Source organism: Ambystoma mexicanum, chromosome 7q (genome assembly GCF_040938575.1).
Source record: "Ambystoma mexicanum isolate Mex_15411 chromosome 7q, UKY_AmexF1_1, whole genome shotgun sequence".
Taxonomy (NCBI): domain Eukaryota; kingdom Metazoa; phylum Chordata; class Amphibia; order Caudata; family Ambystomatidae; genus Ambystoma; species Ambystoma mexicanum.
The window spans coordinates 569,554,321-569,571,621 of record NC_090941.1 but is presented as its reverse complement, the minus strand read 5'-3'; the positions used below and the strand labels follow the sequence as shown (position 1 = coordinate 569,571,621).

Sequence of the window (17,301 nt, the reverse complement as noted above, 5' to 3'; positions counted from 1 at the left end):
CTCTCCCTCCTGGAAATGCTGCAAGGTTTATGGGGAGGGGGTGTGCCCTCCCCTCCAGGCTACGGTGGCCATCCTGGGCTGAAGAAAATCGCGGGAGACACCCGCGGGCTTGAGGCCCTGTGGGGAAATGCTGGCAGGTTTATGGGGAGGGGGTGGGGCCTCACCTCCAGGCTACGGTGGCCCTTCTGGGCTGAAGAAAATCGCAGGAGACACCCGCGCCCTTGATCCCCGCGGGCTTGAGGCCCTGCGGGGAAATGCTGGCAGGTTTATGGGGATGGGGTGGGGCCTCCCCTCCAGGCTACGGTGGTCCTCCTGGGCTGAAGAATATCACGGGAGACACCCACACCCTGATCCCCGCGGGCTATCAAAGTATACGTCTTTATATATTGATGCGAACCAGCTGGCCCGTCTGCACTCGAACCAGCCCGACCCTCTGATTTTATACTTGCAACATTATTCAAACTTTTAACATTCTCAACAGGCCTCAACATAATGTCAAGGATTTCCCTCGTACCCCCACCCACACCATCAACCCCAACATGATGATGATACCCATTACACAACATCTGGAACTCTCCGTAGGTGTGAATGTCGCGGCTCACAACTGCCACGGCAGAGCGTCACTCAGCCGGTCTGAAAAAAACATGAGTCTGCCGGAGCCATCCAGGCACCCACTTTTCTCCAATCTTATACAATCATAAAAAGGATACCAGGATCGACATGACTAATCAGCCAGGTCTCTTCAGTCTCCCACATGGTGCGGAGGTCTAATTTGGTCAGGCCTGTGTCCCTGCGGAGGCAACGGGATCGTGGCTTCTATGTAGTCCATGGCTGCAGTGGGATGTTCAAAGAAATGTTCACGGCCTCTGTGTTGTATACGCAGCTTTGCAGGAAAGATCAATGCATTCGGGACCTGTCGCAGGCTGAGTTGCTTTTTAACCTAGTCGAAAGATCTTCCCTGGGTCTGTACCCCAGCCGCAAAATCAGGGTAGATGTGGATGCTGTCGCCTTCGTGTCGAGGGGTGCCATTTCTCTAGCCAAGCGAAGAGCAGTGTCTCTGTCCCTATAGTTCAGAAGCCTGGCAATTATGGTGCCAGGTGGAGCTCCGGGCTTGGGTGCCGGTGTCAGCGTGCGATGGGCCCTCTCAACTAGAAAATGTTTCAAAAAGGCATCTTCTCCCAACAAAGATTTTCGCAGCAACTCCACATGCTTCTCCATGGGGCCTTTGCAGAAGGACTCCGAAACCCCCACAATACGATATTGTTGCGGCGGGACATGGATTGTAAATCTTCACACTTCCCGCGTAGCTAGCCCATCTCGCTTTTCAGCAGGGTGATATCACGAGTGTTTTGTCCGATGGAGTCTTCATTGTTGGCAATTCTTGATTCAGCCTCTCTGATTTGTGCGCTTTCTTTCTCAACGCGGACTTTCAACGAGCCAATGGTAGAGACAATGTCGTCTAATTTCACATTGACTGACAAAAACCCACTTTGTACAGTGGTGAGGAGTTGTTCATATCTAGCATTTTCGCAGGACATAGCCGGAAGTTCAAACGGCCGAGGGGGCATGGTGGCCGGGGACTAGCTACTTGTAAAGGAGTCCATGGGTCCGGTTTTCTTTTGTTTTAGAGCTGGCTCCTTTTGTCATCGCAGGATAAAAATTGGGGCGTAAGTGCTCTCCAGTCCCCACGTGAGTGGTACACAAACTTCTTCACAGCACGGCCTAGGCACTACGGATACCAGTTGTGGCTGTCCCACGGACCGTAGCGTGTACGGTCACTATAGCACTGATATCTCCTGAGGTAGTAATATAAGAAGGTGCCTTGGCTGAACTTAGTCCTCGTAGCAGCCTCGCTTCTAAGCAGGCCAGGGCTGTCGGAGAGAAGTATAATAGGGTTTGAGAGCCTGCGTATGAGTCCGGCCAGGCCGTAGGCCAATTACTCCCTGCCAGATAAATGGTTCAGAGCATATTGTATGTGATCACATAACAAGAAGAAGCCAACTCACGGGACCATGCATGGGTATTTCGACCAAGTCTGCGGGTGCAGGAACCCAGCACACGAAGTATTGTTCAACTTGAATGGGTTGCGTCTTCCCAGGTAGTTTTAACAAGGAGCTCCGATCTGGTTGTTTTTTTTCTTTTTGTTTTTTCCTCTGCCTCCACAGGTCTTATTGCACGTGTGATCCTAGCAGTGTTCTATGACAAGGGAAGTATATGTTTGTGGTTGGCCAAGCAGTACCTAGCAGGCATGAGTGTCTAGCTGACCTCGCCTCAGAGTTCGGCACAACAGATGCATGGAAGACCATTAATGTCCCATTCACCAGAAGCCCTTGACCATCCCTGGCCAGTGCCCCATAGTACGATGTTAGGCTGTGAGTTTGTCACCTCATGCTGGTAGATTCAAGCTGCCTGTTACCACGGCATGCGACCCACCATCCTCTGGTTATTACGAGTGCACAAACTAGGTGTTTATGTGAACAGATGGTCCGGACCGTCAATGACTCTTAGCATGCATCGTCCCGCCTTAAGCGCAATATGTGCCAGCAGTGTGCGCCACTATTCCCTGCACAATGAATAACAGCACTACGAAATCAGCAATCCCCGGCGCCTTCCGTGGGTATCCACCCGGCCGCCTTCGGTGTTGCAGTGTGCTGGGCTGTATCAGGCTATGGGTGGCAGACACATCCTGACCGTGTATATAATGTGGATCATCAAATTTACTCTGTCATTGTGTCAAAGGGGGTGGGCAACACAGGATGACTAAGGCGCTTAGTCCCAGGCAAATACCATGCCCACCAGGTCCCCTCCGTGCGCTGCTTACCGTGTAAACAAAAGCAATCCTCTCAGCGTACATTTGTATAAATTTACCCACACGTCGCTGATCACAGGTGTCAGACTGTCTCAGCGCCGTAGGGCGCACGTATACAAGGGGTCCAGCTGCCGGTCTCCTACGGATCAAGTCAGCACGCCGCCTCTGACAGCGGCTTCCTCCTAGCTGTGACGGATGTTCAAGATGGGTCCTGGCATCCGGCTACGCCCTTTAATGGGGGTCGACGCTGCATAGGATCTAGGCCAGGAGGGGGTTGAGTCGGGACCATCAGGGCTCCCCCATCCCGACTTCTGACCAGGCAGGATGATCGATGGAGCGTGCAAGCTACCAAACAGCACCAGCGTCCTCCTTAAGGATAATACGAATCTCTTTGGTGGGTATACCCCTGCGCCGTCCAACCCACAGTCACCGGGTGCACTCAGGCTACATGGGCAGGGTTATCATCGCCCGACAATGTCTGGGCACCTTTCAGGGTGCTCGTAGATCTGCAAAAAAGCCACCGCCTGCGGCTTAGAGGAGCCCACACGATTCCAGGGGGTCACGCCCACAGTGCGGCCCGAAGGCGTTACCTGAGCTGCGGGCTGGATTGATCCCACTGTGGAACCTTCCCTCGGCCTCCGCTCCCCGCCTCACACGCCAGATCTTGTCCCGCAGTTATCTCGGGCAAAACACATCCGATTTTGCTCATAGTTTTCCCCACAGGTACACCAAGATCTCGGAGCCAGCTTTAAATAGATTAGGTAGTTCGGGCGGCTCCGACAAAGGATATTTTATGTTTCAGGATTTCTGCCGGAGAGGAGCCCAGCAGTCAGGCAGCCATCTCAGGCAACAGCACCCCGATATGCCACCATTTTAATCTATGTAACAGACTTTTGAACCAGCCAGGTTGCCAATTTATGATTTGACCAGTTATAGAAACAATGTCATCTGTGTTGCTGTATAAGAACAGATTTGACAGCACACACACACACACACATAGGAATGTGTCTGTATTTGCTAATACACACACAATTCTCCTTCTATTTGTTACAATTGACACATCTGTCATGGTACTGAAGCGTTCCTGTCATACAATGTTAACAACGCAGACTTTATTAGAAAACACAAAGGTTGACTCCTTCAAAACGTGTATTCCTGTACACATTTCTGTATACATGTGTGCAAGGAATTCTAACAATGACATGCCAAAAAGCAGGAGCTTAGTGGTCACAGACATTGTGAAGGGACAGGTGAAAGCCAGAAGAATTCCTATTAACACATCCCATCTTAACCCAAACCAAACAGGAGAATTTCTGTGTTTGTTTACAGTGTGTATTTTTCTTTTACTCATGACAGCACAGTCACCACTCTCACCCATCATTAACATTAAGGGTATTAGCAACATCTTCACTCTGGCAAAAAATGAGCAGCATGCGGTTAAGTGGTTGACTGCAGAGAGGGTTGTGCCTGCTCGATTTGAAAAAAGAACCTTAACAGGAAACTGCACCAGGTAAATTTGCAAACTCCAAAGACTCCTTCTGTGTCCTTCTAATAAATGGATATCTGCTACTTGGCAGGGCAGCAGATGAACAGCATTTGCATTTCAATAACTGTAGGAGCCGTTTACACATCTTGCGGTGTACACTTGCCTTTGACACAGCAGTTGATTAAAGAAAACCCTGCAAGCACTTTCACCCTGCATCCTCTGCTCAAGAAAGGGAGAAGGGTTACGTCTTCATCTAGCCCCGCCTCCACTCTGGAAAGGGAGTGCTAAGTCCCCATGGCCCCTCTAGTTTTCTACACCCCTTGCCATTTGAAAATGTCAGGAAGGAAATATATGACCCTAAAATAGACTTGTGGTAAATCTAAATAGTGGTGTACAGTGCTGGTTGATCTATTCACATACACCATTAGCTGAATGAAGGGAGGCACTGGAGTCATGTTTGGTTAGAAATGCTGTGCTGATTTTAAAAACTATCATTGGCAAAAACCAATCTGCAAAGACAGACCTATTGACTTTGCCAGTGTTTGTTCAGATTCCTCCTCTGGTCACTGATGCTGTATTTAAGGGCTACGGCCATGCCATGCAGAACATATTGACAGCAGGTTGACAACCATGTCAATTCCTCTCCATTGGTTTTTTCAAGCAGCTGTGGTGCTGCCAGCAGCCACGTGATCTGACTCCAGCCACAGAAAAAAGACTTTGGGCCTCATTACACGGTATGCGGTAACCATGGCACTGTTAGCGCCATGGTTGCCGCCGGTATTTTACTGTGTCCGCCTTGGTGGATGGCGGAATTACCGCCCTACTCCAAGGTGAGCGAGGCGGTAATTCCCTATTCACCAAGGCACTTCCCCATTCCCATTTTTGCCCCAATAGGGCTCAGTGGGAATGGGGAAGGAGCCAATTATGGTACCGTAATTAGCACCAAGTTCCCTTTGCGGGTCCCTACTTTAACGGCTGGTGCACACCAGCCGTTAAGGTCGGGTCCCGCAAAGGGACCTCGTAGTAAGGCGGTAAAGGGTTTACCGGTACCGGTGCCCTTACCGGTACCGGTAAACCCTTACCGCATTCCGTGTAATGGGGCCCTTTGAAAGCAGCATACTCAACTTTCCCGAAAAAAGCAGCACACTCGACCAATTTTAAATGGTGATTCATTACACAGGTTGAAAGTAGTACAAGCAAATATTTATGCTGCAAACAAATGCCTATGTTACACTATCTGCCCAAATGAAACCATTGCTCATAACCGATTGTGGTAGGTCCAAAGAAGGACACAGGCTCTGATAAAACATTTCACTGGTATGTTTATTAAAGAAAAGGAACAAAGCTTGTATTTCCCTATTCTACAAGGCAAAACTACCTAACAAAACTACCTAGGGTGCTAGTCAGTCGTCCGTGAATGTCTATAAAGGAAACGGTCCACCATTCGACTCTAACCTATCTGACCCTACAACTATTTTGAAGAACTCAAAAATCAGGAGAGTGTCTGCCTTCTCGTGAGGTTTATTGACTTACCTTTCAGCCACTTCTCAATAGATGATCTTCAGTGATCACTTGCATCAGTTCATACAGTTCATTTGTCATGGTTTTGGACTTTTGATTCTTCTCTTGTTTTCTTCTATAAGGATGGATCATTTTCTCCTCCCCTGGTAAACTTATCCAAGAGTTATCTTTTCCATTTGGGCTATTTCCTATTTGGCCGAAAAGTTCATAATCCTAGATTTCCTTTTGCCCTTTTACTGGATATGTTTTTACAAATTCCAGCTTGTTTTCAGGTTTCCTGTTTACAACCAGTTCTTTTATTTCATCTAGGCCTTCTTGGCGTGACTTAGTATGGATCGAGTCATCCTCAGAATATTTCTCTTTTTGTTCTCTTTATACTGACTGTACAACACTACCCACTAGATTAAGACGAGTATGAACAGTCCAACAATGTTTTCTCTCTCTTGGCCGAGACAAGTATGAGCATTCCAATAATGATTCTCATTCCATCTCGTTATGTTAGCTCTTTCTTAACTTTTGCGAGTATGTGCATTGCAATAATATTGTTTTTCATCCACTGCCCCGGGTCTCCAGTTATCCCTATTACCTTCCGTTTTTAGGGCTAACGTCAGCAGGTTTTCGTTCGTTGAGGATCGGATCCCTCTCCTCCTAATCTAGCGTCTTGTGTCCTTTCGACAGCTTCTCTTCCCTCCGTTCGTCTTGGATGGGGATCTGGTATCCCAGGTATTCACTTGTTCCGACTCGCCTGTGTCGGAACTGGTTCGCCATTGTTACCTCGATCTGAAGTCCACCACGGTCTTCCCTCGGTCATGCCACCGGCCTCTGCTTCTTTCTCTCTCCCCGCTTCGGAACGCCACGCGCCCAGCTTCGGTTCTTCTGGCTTCCTGGTTACCAACGCCCTGTCACCTCTAGGGTACGCTGTGCGTCTTGCCTCTCATGGTATCTGCCCTTATGACACTCAAGAGGCTCTTCCTTCATCTCCCCAGGCTCCTACCCTTTTTCGATTGACGTAGCCAAGGCGCTTCCCCAGCATTCTATTCTCCTCCATACCTAGGCTCACCTGCCTAGCCTCACGGGGGGGGGGGGGGGGAGTCTCCGCCTTGGGGCGAAGAGACAAATTCCAGCGATTTGTTACACTATCTTTTCCCAACTGTAGATATTTAAAGATAGCCTACTTATTGGCACATGCTCAGTGGTTGATATTATATAAAGAGCCATGTGCCAGAAAATCAATAGCCTCAGAATTGCTGTCAAATTCCAGTGATTTTGATATGCATTGGGGTGCATCTTTTTTGTGGGTGGGGGCCGGGTTAAAGAACCTTAATAAGCATAGGCAAGCTCATATAAGGGACTTCAAGGACTATAATGGTTCCTCTAACAATCAAGCACATCTATCAAGAGTGTAGCATTATTTTCAGTTCTCCCCCAACAACTTAAAAGGGTTCTTAAGAAAAATGAAAGAGCACACATACTACCTTAGCTTCGTACAGGGATTGTTGGGAGTCCCAAATTAGTAATGCTACTGTGGGCCAGTTTTCTGGTGAAAGTCGGCCAACTTGATTAGTTACTTCACCATGGAGCTAGGAATTTTAAATGGTGTTACTGAACAAACATTCTATAATATGCACAATTTACAACACATCTGACCAAAAACGTCCCCATTGGGTAGTACTTAAACGGTCTGACACAAAAGCAGTGAATTGCCATTTGCGACTGTAGTCCACTTTCATTGGTGCGCTAGCCAATGTCCCCGTCCAACCCTGGTAATGTGAAGGTCACCGTTTTTAGTCCCACCAGGTCCACTTCACCCTTTCACTCTTGCAAGATGAGTACCATTTAGTTGGATACTAATAAGATCTATCAATTGAGTTTGTAAGCAGTGTGCTAAAACCCACAACAGCCTGCAATGCCTGAATAGCCTGTACATAATGTTCTTATTACAGGCTAGTTGTGACATCACTATTACTGTAAACAGGTATTACAGTTGGATTGTGATGTCACAATGCCTGCGGCTTGAGCCAGCACAGAGAGAATTCCACCTGTCACTGTAGCACTTAATTAAAGCCATGACGAGCTTTTTAAATACCCTTGTTGTAAATCAGCTTTCTGGGACACTTTGCAAACCTCAAATTAATAAGGAACCGTTTATGGTAGCATTTTTATTTTGTTCACTGCTGGAGGTAAAACATGACCGGATGAATCTAGCTGCATGTTCTTTAAACCACAGAAAGTTATAGATGCATTTTATTAAACTGTCTATTCTATTTTTCTGCAACACATAATAAATAAGCTGCATATTAGTTTGTGAAATCTAAACAGGTTGTACATTGGTTATATGTATCAGTAACTGGAAATAGGCTTACATTATATTAAGCAAGAGGTCAGTTATAAAAGTGGATGTTAGCGGGTGGCCATGTATTATAGTCAATGAAATACCCCTACCGTACGTAAAAAAGATATTGCAAGTAACCTCAGAGTTCTGTGACTTTATAAGGGAAGTCGCCCTTGGTCACGTAACTCCTCAGTGACTTGCAAAATCCTTATAACGTGCAGAAGGGGGTCCTCCATGCCATATATAGATGGGATCATGTGTATCATTCGCGTTATTATTCAGAAATAGAATCGCATTTTTCATTTGAAGTTGGAAATGGTTTTCACAATACAAGGCGGCTCCACTGGATGGACCTTCCCTTGGACTGCTTCTATTTTACACATGTACAGGAGTGGTTTTCTGCAAACGCTCTTCTTTGGCGAAAGTCACTTAAATTGAACAGAAATCTAGCCATTGTATATTAAGTGGATGACTGCACTTCGATAACACTCCCTCTATGCTTCTGAGAGCAAGGGCCAACTCTCTACTCCCCCTTCCCAATTTGCAAAAGAAACTACCTTCATCAACAGAGCTCGGGCTTTAAACTTGGCTGTTCTTCCAGAGTGCTTAATCACAAAGTCACTGATCCAACTGCCCACACCTGTGAGATATTAGCTGAGCGTATGCTGAGCTCCCAAGTTTCCCACTGCCATGCTTGAGAGGGTCATCCGGTTCTGTTTTGATTTTTCCTTTGAATTCTTTCCCATTTCCAGTTTAGGAGAACCACAGTCCCAGAATTCCAAGATGTCTCAGACGTCAGGCAGAAAAGTGAGAGCTCTGCTGTATGAGTTACAGAGGATTATTCACAGTTGAAACTACACGCATTTACCTCAATCTGGCCGTGCTCCTTGAAAGAAAGCCTGATGAACGAGTACTTGCTTCTCTGATATGGGCCGGGGTCTTTGGTGGGAGAAACAGCGTGAAGATGTACCACTATTTTCGCACTGCATAGAAACAAAAAAATAGGGAGCACATTGGTTTGAAAACTGGCGTCTTCATATGAATGTTAACGATATAAAAATGCAATAAGATGTAAAATATTTCGGACACTGAAATATAAGGCTTACATAGAGTGAAATCAACTACAGAAATAACATGGAAAAACCAGTGTTTCAAATGTTAAATTACGGATTGATTCCCATCCCTGCTGAAAGAAAACCGACCACCCACATTTAAAAACATTTGCCAATGTGTCTAAACACTTATTTACTTGGGATGAAAGCACAATGGGGGTTGTTTTGTTCTAAGGCATTGGAAAAAATGGAAGTTAATGGGTTTTTGTAAGGTGGAGTTGGGAAGCGGGTGGACATAACATGTTTGCCTCGCAGATGTGGATGTCTTACTACTCGCTTGGATTTTCATGCTGGCAGTAATGCAATGGATAATTATGGAATCCGCTTGAAATGCCGCCTGGTAAAAGCAGGTATATTCCATACAAATGAATTCATCTTTTATAACACGATTAATACCAGAGACCAGTCTAAGCATGGGACCAGGATTTGAACCTGTGTTGCTCTGCTGCGTTATACTCAAGACAAACGCGTTGCCACTGAGCTAGTCTCCTGGTAATCGTTAATTGCAGGAGGCAGTTACACTTTTCCACCAACGTAGCGGAAAAGAAAAGAGTAAAGGTTAAAATCGCCTTTTACTCCACACTTTTCCACTATGTGGTGGAGGGGACCATTTGCACGAAAGTACAAACGTATGTGGTGCTCTTCGTGCAATTAAGGTGGGAATAGAAAAAGACCCACAACTTGTGCACCATTCATCCTATTGTGGTTTCCTGCTTTGAGAGGGGTCCACATACTTCCGGTTTTTATGAGGTCTAACTACAAGTGCCACGTGCAAACAGAAGTCTGTATCAATACTGGTCGTTTTTTTGCACATTTTAAAAACCTGAAAGACCACCCTATCTATATCTGTTCAGAACAGATCCCATCTGTTCACTGCATTTCAGTTTGCCTAAAGACAGGAACATGGAATTCTTGAAGGTAGGATCTGCCTTGAAGCTACAGTCTACGGAAACAGTTCTATTATTTATAATTGACCCTTTAGACTCTCTTAATTTTACAACGGTTATGCCTGCTATACAAATTGGTATATTCACCCCAAAGCATACCTACAAGGACTACACCCTGAAATCTGGAACCCATTCAAAGCCACATAATCGGTTGCCTTTCTCTGTGCTTAACTGTGGCATTTGCAGCTGCTCATATCTGTCATTGACATGTGCATTCCATGTTACCACGCAGCCAGCTTTAGAATGAGTGACGTCCGGATTGAATGATAGAGAAGGAGAATGCAACGCAGTAGAAAGTGAGAACGGCTTATGAACTGGTGGGTTCCCTTTTGATGTTCAATGCTCTTCTATGATGTACATTAAAGAATTTACTTACCATGATGCTGCCAACTAATTTCAGTGGCGACGAGACGTGAAGTGTGCGTCTGACAGGACGAACACAGCGCGAGGACAACAACCAAAGTGCCCACTCGTGCGCACCTTCTCCGACAGCATGGAGTCAGCAGGATGTGGCATTGGAACCTGCCGGCCATTTGAACGTGCGCATGCAGCATCACCTAGCAATGTAAGGATGCCACAGGCCCATCTCCTCTACGAGCATCCTCAATTGACGTCCTCAGTTTCAACAAAAAATACATTTAACTACAAATAGCAAGTGTGCGCCAAAGTCTCCATATGCTGCGTGAGGTGTGCCAGAGAGCCACAACAGAGACAAGCTACTGTGAACAATGGCAAAAAGCACTTGTCAGCTGTGACCAGGCCAGTGATCTGAACTTCTCAAGTGGGGATAGGGACCCTTCTCCGCACGGCGTGGGAGGTCTACCAAGGTAGAAGCCAGAACCATTACTACCCAGAGTAGGAAGGTGGCACATTTGGGAGGGCCACACTTCCTATTCCCTCTCCAACTGCCTGTATGTTTCTTGGCAGTACCACTTTGGATCACCCCATACCTCTTACGAACCATGCTGGCCAGCTGCTGTTTTTTCTCATAGACCAATTAACGGGGCAGTCAAAGTTTGGGCAGTCAGGTCGCAAGACAGCAATCCAACAGCACCTCACATTAGACGCCTCCAGTAATCTAATTGTCGGGACCAGCGGGGAGCTAGAGAGCTGGGAAACAGACAAAGAGCCGCTGCATCTGCCAGGGACGCTGAACAATGCTCCACAGCAGTGGCACACACAACGCACCTAGCACAGATGCTGCAACATGAACTTTCGGCAGGGCGGCTTGCATACAACTATTACTTACCTACTTTGGTTTCCACTGCAACAGAGCCCCCTAAAATGAACTGAAACACTCTGCAATGTGGGCCGCCATTGTTGAAGCATGGCAGCCTTGTGTGGAAGAAGGGTGGCGTGGCTTAGCCCTCTATTTGTATCCATTGATTGCTGTAACACATCCCAGATGGGGAACACAGGACCAAATCGGTTAGAGCCAGAAATCCAATGTGAGGAGGGGGAGGATAAGAGGGGTGGTAGGAAACAATAAGTTGTTGGCTGTTTGGGTGCGGGCAGAGGGGGACGAGGAGGCAGACTAAGAGACCAGCATGAGGAAGTATGGTGAACTGGAGTGTGGGGGTGATTTAGAGAAAAGGTAAGGTTATTGGGTGCGGAGAGCAAGTAATACTAAGTTGTGTATGTGTGCGCTCAAGGTGGGTGTGTGCTAGAGGGAGTGCAGAGAGTGAGTGTAAAGTGAGTGTAAGAATGGAAGGAGGGTGATTGTGTAGAAGGTGGAGTAGTAGTGGTATAGAGGGGAGAGTATTAGTGGTGTGGCAAGGACGGTCAGTAGGAGGGTAGCGCTAGGAGAAGGAGGAGGAGTAGAGGAAGATGAGTAAGGGAGAGCAAAAGGAATATCAGGGTGCGAGAAGAAGGTAGAGTAGGGCAGTTGAGTGTCTGTAGTGCTCCTACAATCCTTTTTGCACTAACAATATTGATAGTGAAGACCCAACTTGGAAAGTCCCAGAGGGAGCTTAGATAAGGCAGTCGCCTTTAGACCCCCATACCCTTTTGACAGCCAGTTAGAACATAGATAGTAGGGGTTGATAAGCTCTAAATAACCTGGGAATAAAGCTCCCTGGGCTAGGGAGGAAAACACTTAGTCTAGATGAGAGTGCAATGGACGGCCCTAGAGCCCTGCCTAAAAATTCAATAAAAACCCTTGAAACATGTCTGGGAGTTGGAGTGTTCTTTAGGCCATCTATGACACAGCAAAGCCACTGCAGTACATATAGGGTGACAGGGACATATTACCCAAATTGACCTTTTACAATTGACCTTTTGTCCTAATTGACCTTCTGCACAATTGACCTTTATATTATTTTAGTTATTTTATATATGTATTGGGTTGGTTTTGGATTATAAATAATATAAAGGGATTGGGTGGGGGTTGCAGGGGGTTTGGAGTGGGTGGGGGGGTTGCAGGGGGTTTCCCCCGCATATATGTCCCAATTGACCTTTTAAATTAGGTCAATTCTCCCGAGGTCAATTGGGAAAAGGTCAATTAGTATACATTCGGCAGGGAAAGACCCCCACACAGAGCCACAACAGAGGCTGGTAATATGAACATTAGAAACGGCCACCAGTCAGTTTCCAAGGCTGAACCATAGGAGCGCCTTTTCAACAGACTGAGAAGTTATCAGATTCTGCTATCCTACATCTAAAAAGACGTTGGCAGGCAAGCAAGGTGTGTGAGATGCCAGCACTTGAGTGCCCATCAGTATGCAGTGTGTCCTCTCCTTTGCATTGCATAGTGATCCGTTTGTTCTCTGAAAGGGATTGAAGAAAGGGTCTTAATACAATGTGCAGGTAGCCTATGGATCCAACACTGTTTCGAGGAAAAGGGCTCTTTTGTTACACTGCAGGGGCACAGCTGCGCAGGACCAGCCCAAATATCTTCCCCCAGTTAATTCCAACAAAGCACAGTGTGGGGTGCATTTAAAGGCCACAAACAGAAGTCCTTTTGACATGGATAGCAAGCTGTTAAACACGGAAAAAAAAATGGCCTGGCTTTTGTTTTCGTTTTTCAAGGAAAGTTAAAGAGCCCTGTGGAAAGGGGCCTACCTGTCATTACCAATAGACAAGCCACATTTTAATTTACATAAGAAGGAGGAATCAAAAATCCCCGTCACATGGAAAACGGGATTTTTAAACATTGAAAACAAAAACGGCCTGCACATGTGTGTGCAAATAAAAATGACTTTCAAAAGCAAAAGTGGAAAAAAATATCACTGCTCACAGAACAATGTCAGGAAAACAAAACATGATGTGTGGGTTGACAAAAGCAATGTATATTATGTTTCACCTACAAAGCTCCAGTGACATTTGAAGAGCCACTTTTCAGCCCAACACAGACCCCGTTTCAGGCTGGGGGCAAAACTTCACAAAGGAAAACTCCCACTTCCAGGCCGGATGTCACATCTCCCATTTAATGACCAACCGCAATACAAATGTGCTGCTAGAGGTGTCGAAATTCAGTGTTCTCCAGATCTGATGGCTCTGAATGCAGGGACTTCAAGGAAAGCCACCCTTGGCTGGAGCATGACTAATATGAGTGAAAGCGGGGTCACCCACTTCAAAGAGCAAGCTTCCAACACAAAGTAGACTGATTAAGATACAGGCTGACCAAGTGAAAACAAATAGCTGGAAGGCAGAAACTGCCATTTGTCCCACATGAACATTCACAATTAATTTAAAAGGACTATTATTATTTAGGCTTTTTCCTCAGCAACCATATCGTGGATTGATTTCATTTTTGGCCCATTTTTTATGTAATTCCTAGGTGTTTTGGGGTTATAAAAAGCCTCTACCTGTGACTCTGGGAACTGTAAGGTGTTTTGGGGATATACAAAACATCTACCTGCGACTCTGGGAACTGTATTGGCCAGTTAGACTAGGTTTCTGGCTGATCTGAACAGGTTCCAAATGTGAGAGTTGGTGAACGTGTGGAACATGAAATCAGGGATATGCTTAATAACTTACATATTCATAACTGTTGTGCTTTTTATGTAAACGGCAGAAATATGCCACATGGGCATGCTACATCGTACGGATTTGGTGGTCGGCTTATCTGATTCGCCATGATCAGCTAAAGCAGAAAATATGTTTAGTATGGCAGTTGCTAGTAAAATGATGAAGTGGTGATACATAATTAGCTTTTGCCAAAAAGTTGAAAGGAGAATTAAGGGGAGATTACAAATTGCAATTGCCATATGTTGCTCCAGACCCCTAACCCAATCCTGACTTGGAAGCTGGGTTGGGAAGAGAGAGGGGTAACTGTCCAATCCTAGTGACAGGGATTATTGCAGGGTACTTCCCCAAGACTGTACAATTGGTGATGACATTTCTGCTATATAAGGGGGGCTGCACTAGGACAGACGACACACAAAAACCGGGGAGACAGAAAAATGAGAAAGACATGAGGGCAGAGAGAAGAGACAGACCATCAGTAAGGCTGCTGAAACTTACCATCTGACAGCTGTAAGGAGACACAAGAGGAGATTGCTGAGAGTGCATCTGGGTGGAGCTGTCTATTTCTAAGACGGCCTCAAAGCTGACTGGGTCCTTTGGTGGAGAGCGGGAGGCCATCTTTGAGAGTGGAGTGACCAGATCCCTGCCCTATCTTTCCAGAGTGTCCTGAGATGCAGCTGGCTTTCCTGAACCTTAAACAGAGGCTATGCAAGTAGAACTAAGGCCTGGAAAACCAAAAGGTGGGGGGGGAGTCTGCTTGCCTTGAATCCTTTCCCTTTATAGGGGGGGGGGGCAAACTGTGAAGATCCTTAGCCTATGTAACCAAAAATATGAATTTAATTAATTCCCCATTTGGCAAAACACTGCAGGGTGAATTTCCCCATTTGGCAGAACACTACAGGGTGAATTTTGTCAAAATTCGAAATTAACAAAGCTCACTTCCCAGTGTGCGCTGAAAACTATAGCCTATAATTTAATTGGGTAATACTTGTTGTCCAGCTGACCCCAAGTTCTTTAAGGAAGAGGGGTGTCTTTGTTCTTAAATCAGTCCACCTTTTTTATCCAGCTTCCACAACACAGGGCTTTCTGTAAGGGGGGTGAGAAATCCAAAATTCCCCAAAGCATTTCAATTATTCCGTCTGACTTCCCAGCATAGACCAAAGCAAGGGGGTGAGGGGGGGTCTGAAAAACAAAGCAATAAATTACCCTGTTTGTTTTAAACCAAAAGTTTGGGTGAAATTATATTATTGATCAGCGTAATTATTTCATGAAGTGAAATTGGCAGAAAGTGTACCATTGTGATTGTGTTCGTTTCAACTCACTTTTGTGATTTATTTATGCTGAGAGAAGTTGATTGTGTTGTGCCACGGATCAAGTGGTGTTTTTCGATATTTTCGTGCCAATTGCTATTACTGTTAATTTAAATAAACACCAATTTATTTCCTGTGCACCAGCCTTGTTCTTGGCTCATTGTTAGCTCAGGGGAGAGGTATCCAAGTGGCATAATATGTGTCTGAGATAAGGCAAAAAAAAAAAAAAAATGAATCTATTAAATAGTTTGCTGCAGGGGGTGGAGGGGGTAGACTTGTTCATGCATCAGGGGCTCTCTGTGCTTTACATATTGTGCTTTACATATTGTAAATTAAGGAGTTTTAACACATTACCTTAGACGAGTCTTGACATGCAAGTGCCCCCGGTTTGGGTGACGGAGAATGAGCAAGCCAAGCGAGGACGGGGTCAAGAGTAACTGGGATGTCTATTGGTTTACATAGAGCCGAGGGGCCATGCTGCGTGACACTCCAGAAACGTTGCACGCAATTACCAGGGAGATTCAATTAGGAGGAGGGGGGCACTCCCACCTTGCCTCCTCCCTAGGAGTGAGGGGTGTCCTCGGGCCCAGCCACATCCTGCTGGGCTCCAGGGGACGGATATAAGGCAGGGGGGCTACCAAGCACAATCTCTTTCATCAGCCACCCGCCCTCACCTAACAGTCGGTTATCGAATGGTAACGAACAGGGGTTGGGGGAGTAATGGCCAAGCAACTTGGGGAATAGAAAGAACTGAGTATGGATACAAGAGGAGGCAGAAATGGAATAAAACAAAAGGGGGCAAAAGCACTGGGGGAGGAAGAAGAGACTCTGGAATGAAGAGGGGGTTAGATGGGGGGGAAGGGGCCCGGGTGTGTGGGGTGTAAGAAAAGAATTGGAAAATAGAACGAAAGTTGAGAACAATGAAAAAGGGTAGAACGGGGAAGAAAGAAACTAAAGAATTTGAATGTTAGAAAGAACAATTGAATAGAAATGGAAGAAACGTATGTGAATTGAGAAATGAAATCAAGAAGTAAAGAAAAATAACAAAAGTAAACAAAGAAATGGCCATGGGTAGAGAGGGAATGTTTATGGAGGGACGGGTCTACCGGGCAGGTTCCTCTGGACACCTCGGAGGGCGGGAGGTGCTTAAAAAGCAACACCCAATGTAGAATAATCCTGAGGTGTGGTGGAAAAATGGAGAAACGGATCATCTGTAAGATAACTCCTGGCTTGATGCTTCAATAAAGCTTGCTGCAGCATTTGTGAATTCCACCTTTGAAAATTGGTCCTGCCTTTTTATTTTGGGGAATCCTCAGGAGGTCTTGGCAGGGTGCGGGAAGGTAGTAGGCTGAATGTGGTGATGGATGCTACAACCATGCGAGGCGCATTTGTGGGCTGTCCCCGCTAAGCGGCTTCTCCTCTGTAGACAAACGGCGTTTCCCGGCTGCCGCAAGTACCCTGAAACAACGTAACCGCTCCTTCGCAGAGTTGTCGATTTCACTTCTTGGTGTATCACCTGAGAATAGCTGTTTCCAATCTGTTTCGTCTGTCTCACACCATTCATAACATTTTCAGACGCACAGGCTGGCTAACACTCATAGTTGGTGACTAATCTCTCTGTGAAAGGGCCTCCAGGCTCTGCAGAGGCACTGCAGGGAACTGCCGCTATGGCAGCATTTGGCCATTTGTCTGCTTCTACTGCATGTTATTTTCATGGCTGGACAGGTGTCACTATTGGACAAGTGGTGAGGGCTTTCACAATGGTGTCATCCACTGTGGTGTTTGTGTGGTTGCTTTTTTCCTTCTATTAATAACTTT

General features: G+C 46.1%; 1 protein-coding gene across 1 annotated transcript in view; it reads right to left on the bottom strand.

Annotated features, from left to right (window-relative positions):
* VPS36 (vacuolar protein sorting 36 homolog) overlaps positions 1–17,301 on the bottom strand; it is a 427,280-nt gene that overhangs the window by 229,009 nt on the left and 180,970 nt on the right. The window contains exon 4 of the mRNA XM_069639283.1: positions 9,017–9,131. Within this exon, the coding sequence (XP_069495384.1) occupies positions 9,017–9,131 (115 nt within the window). The remainder of the gene's footprint in view (positions 1–9,016; positions 9,132–17,301) is intronic.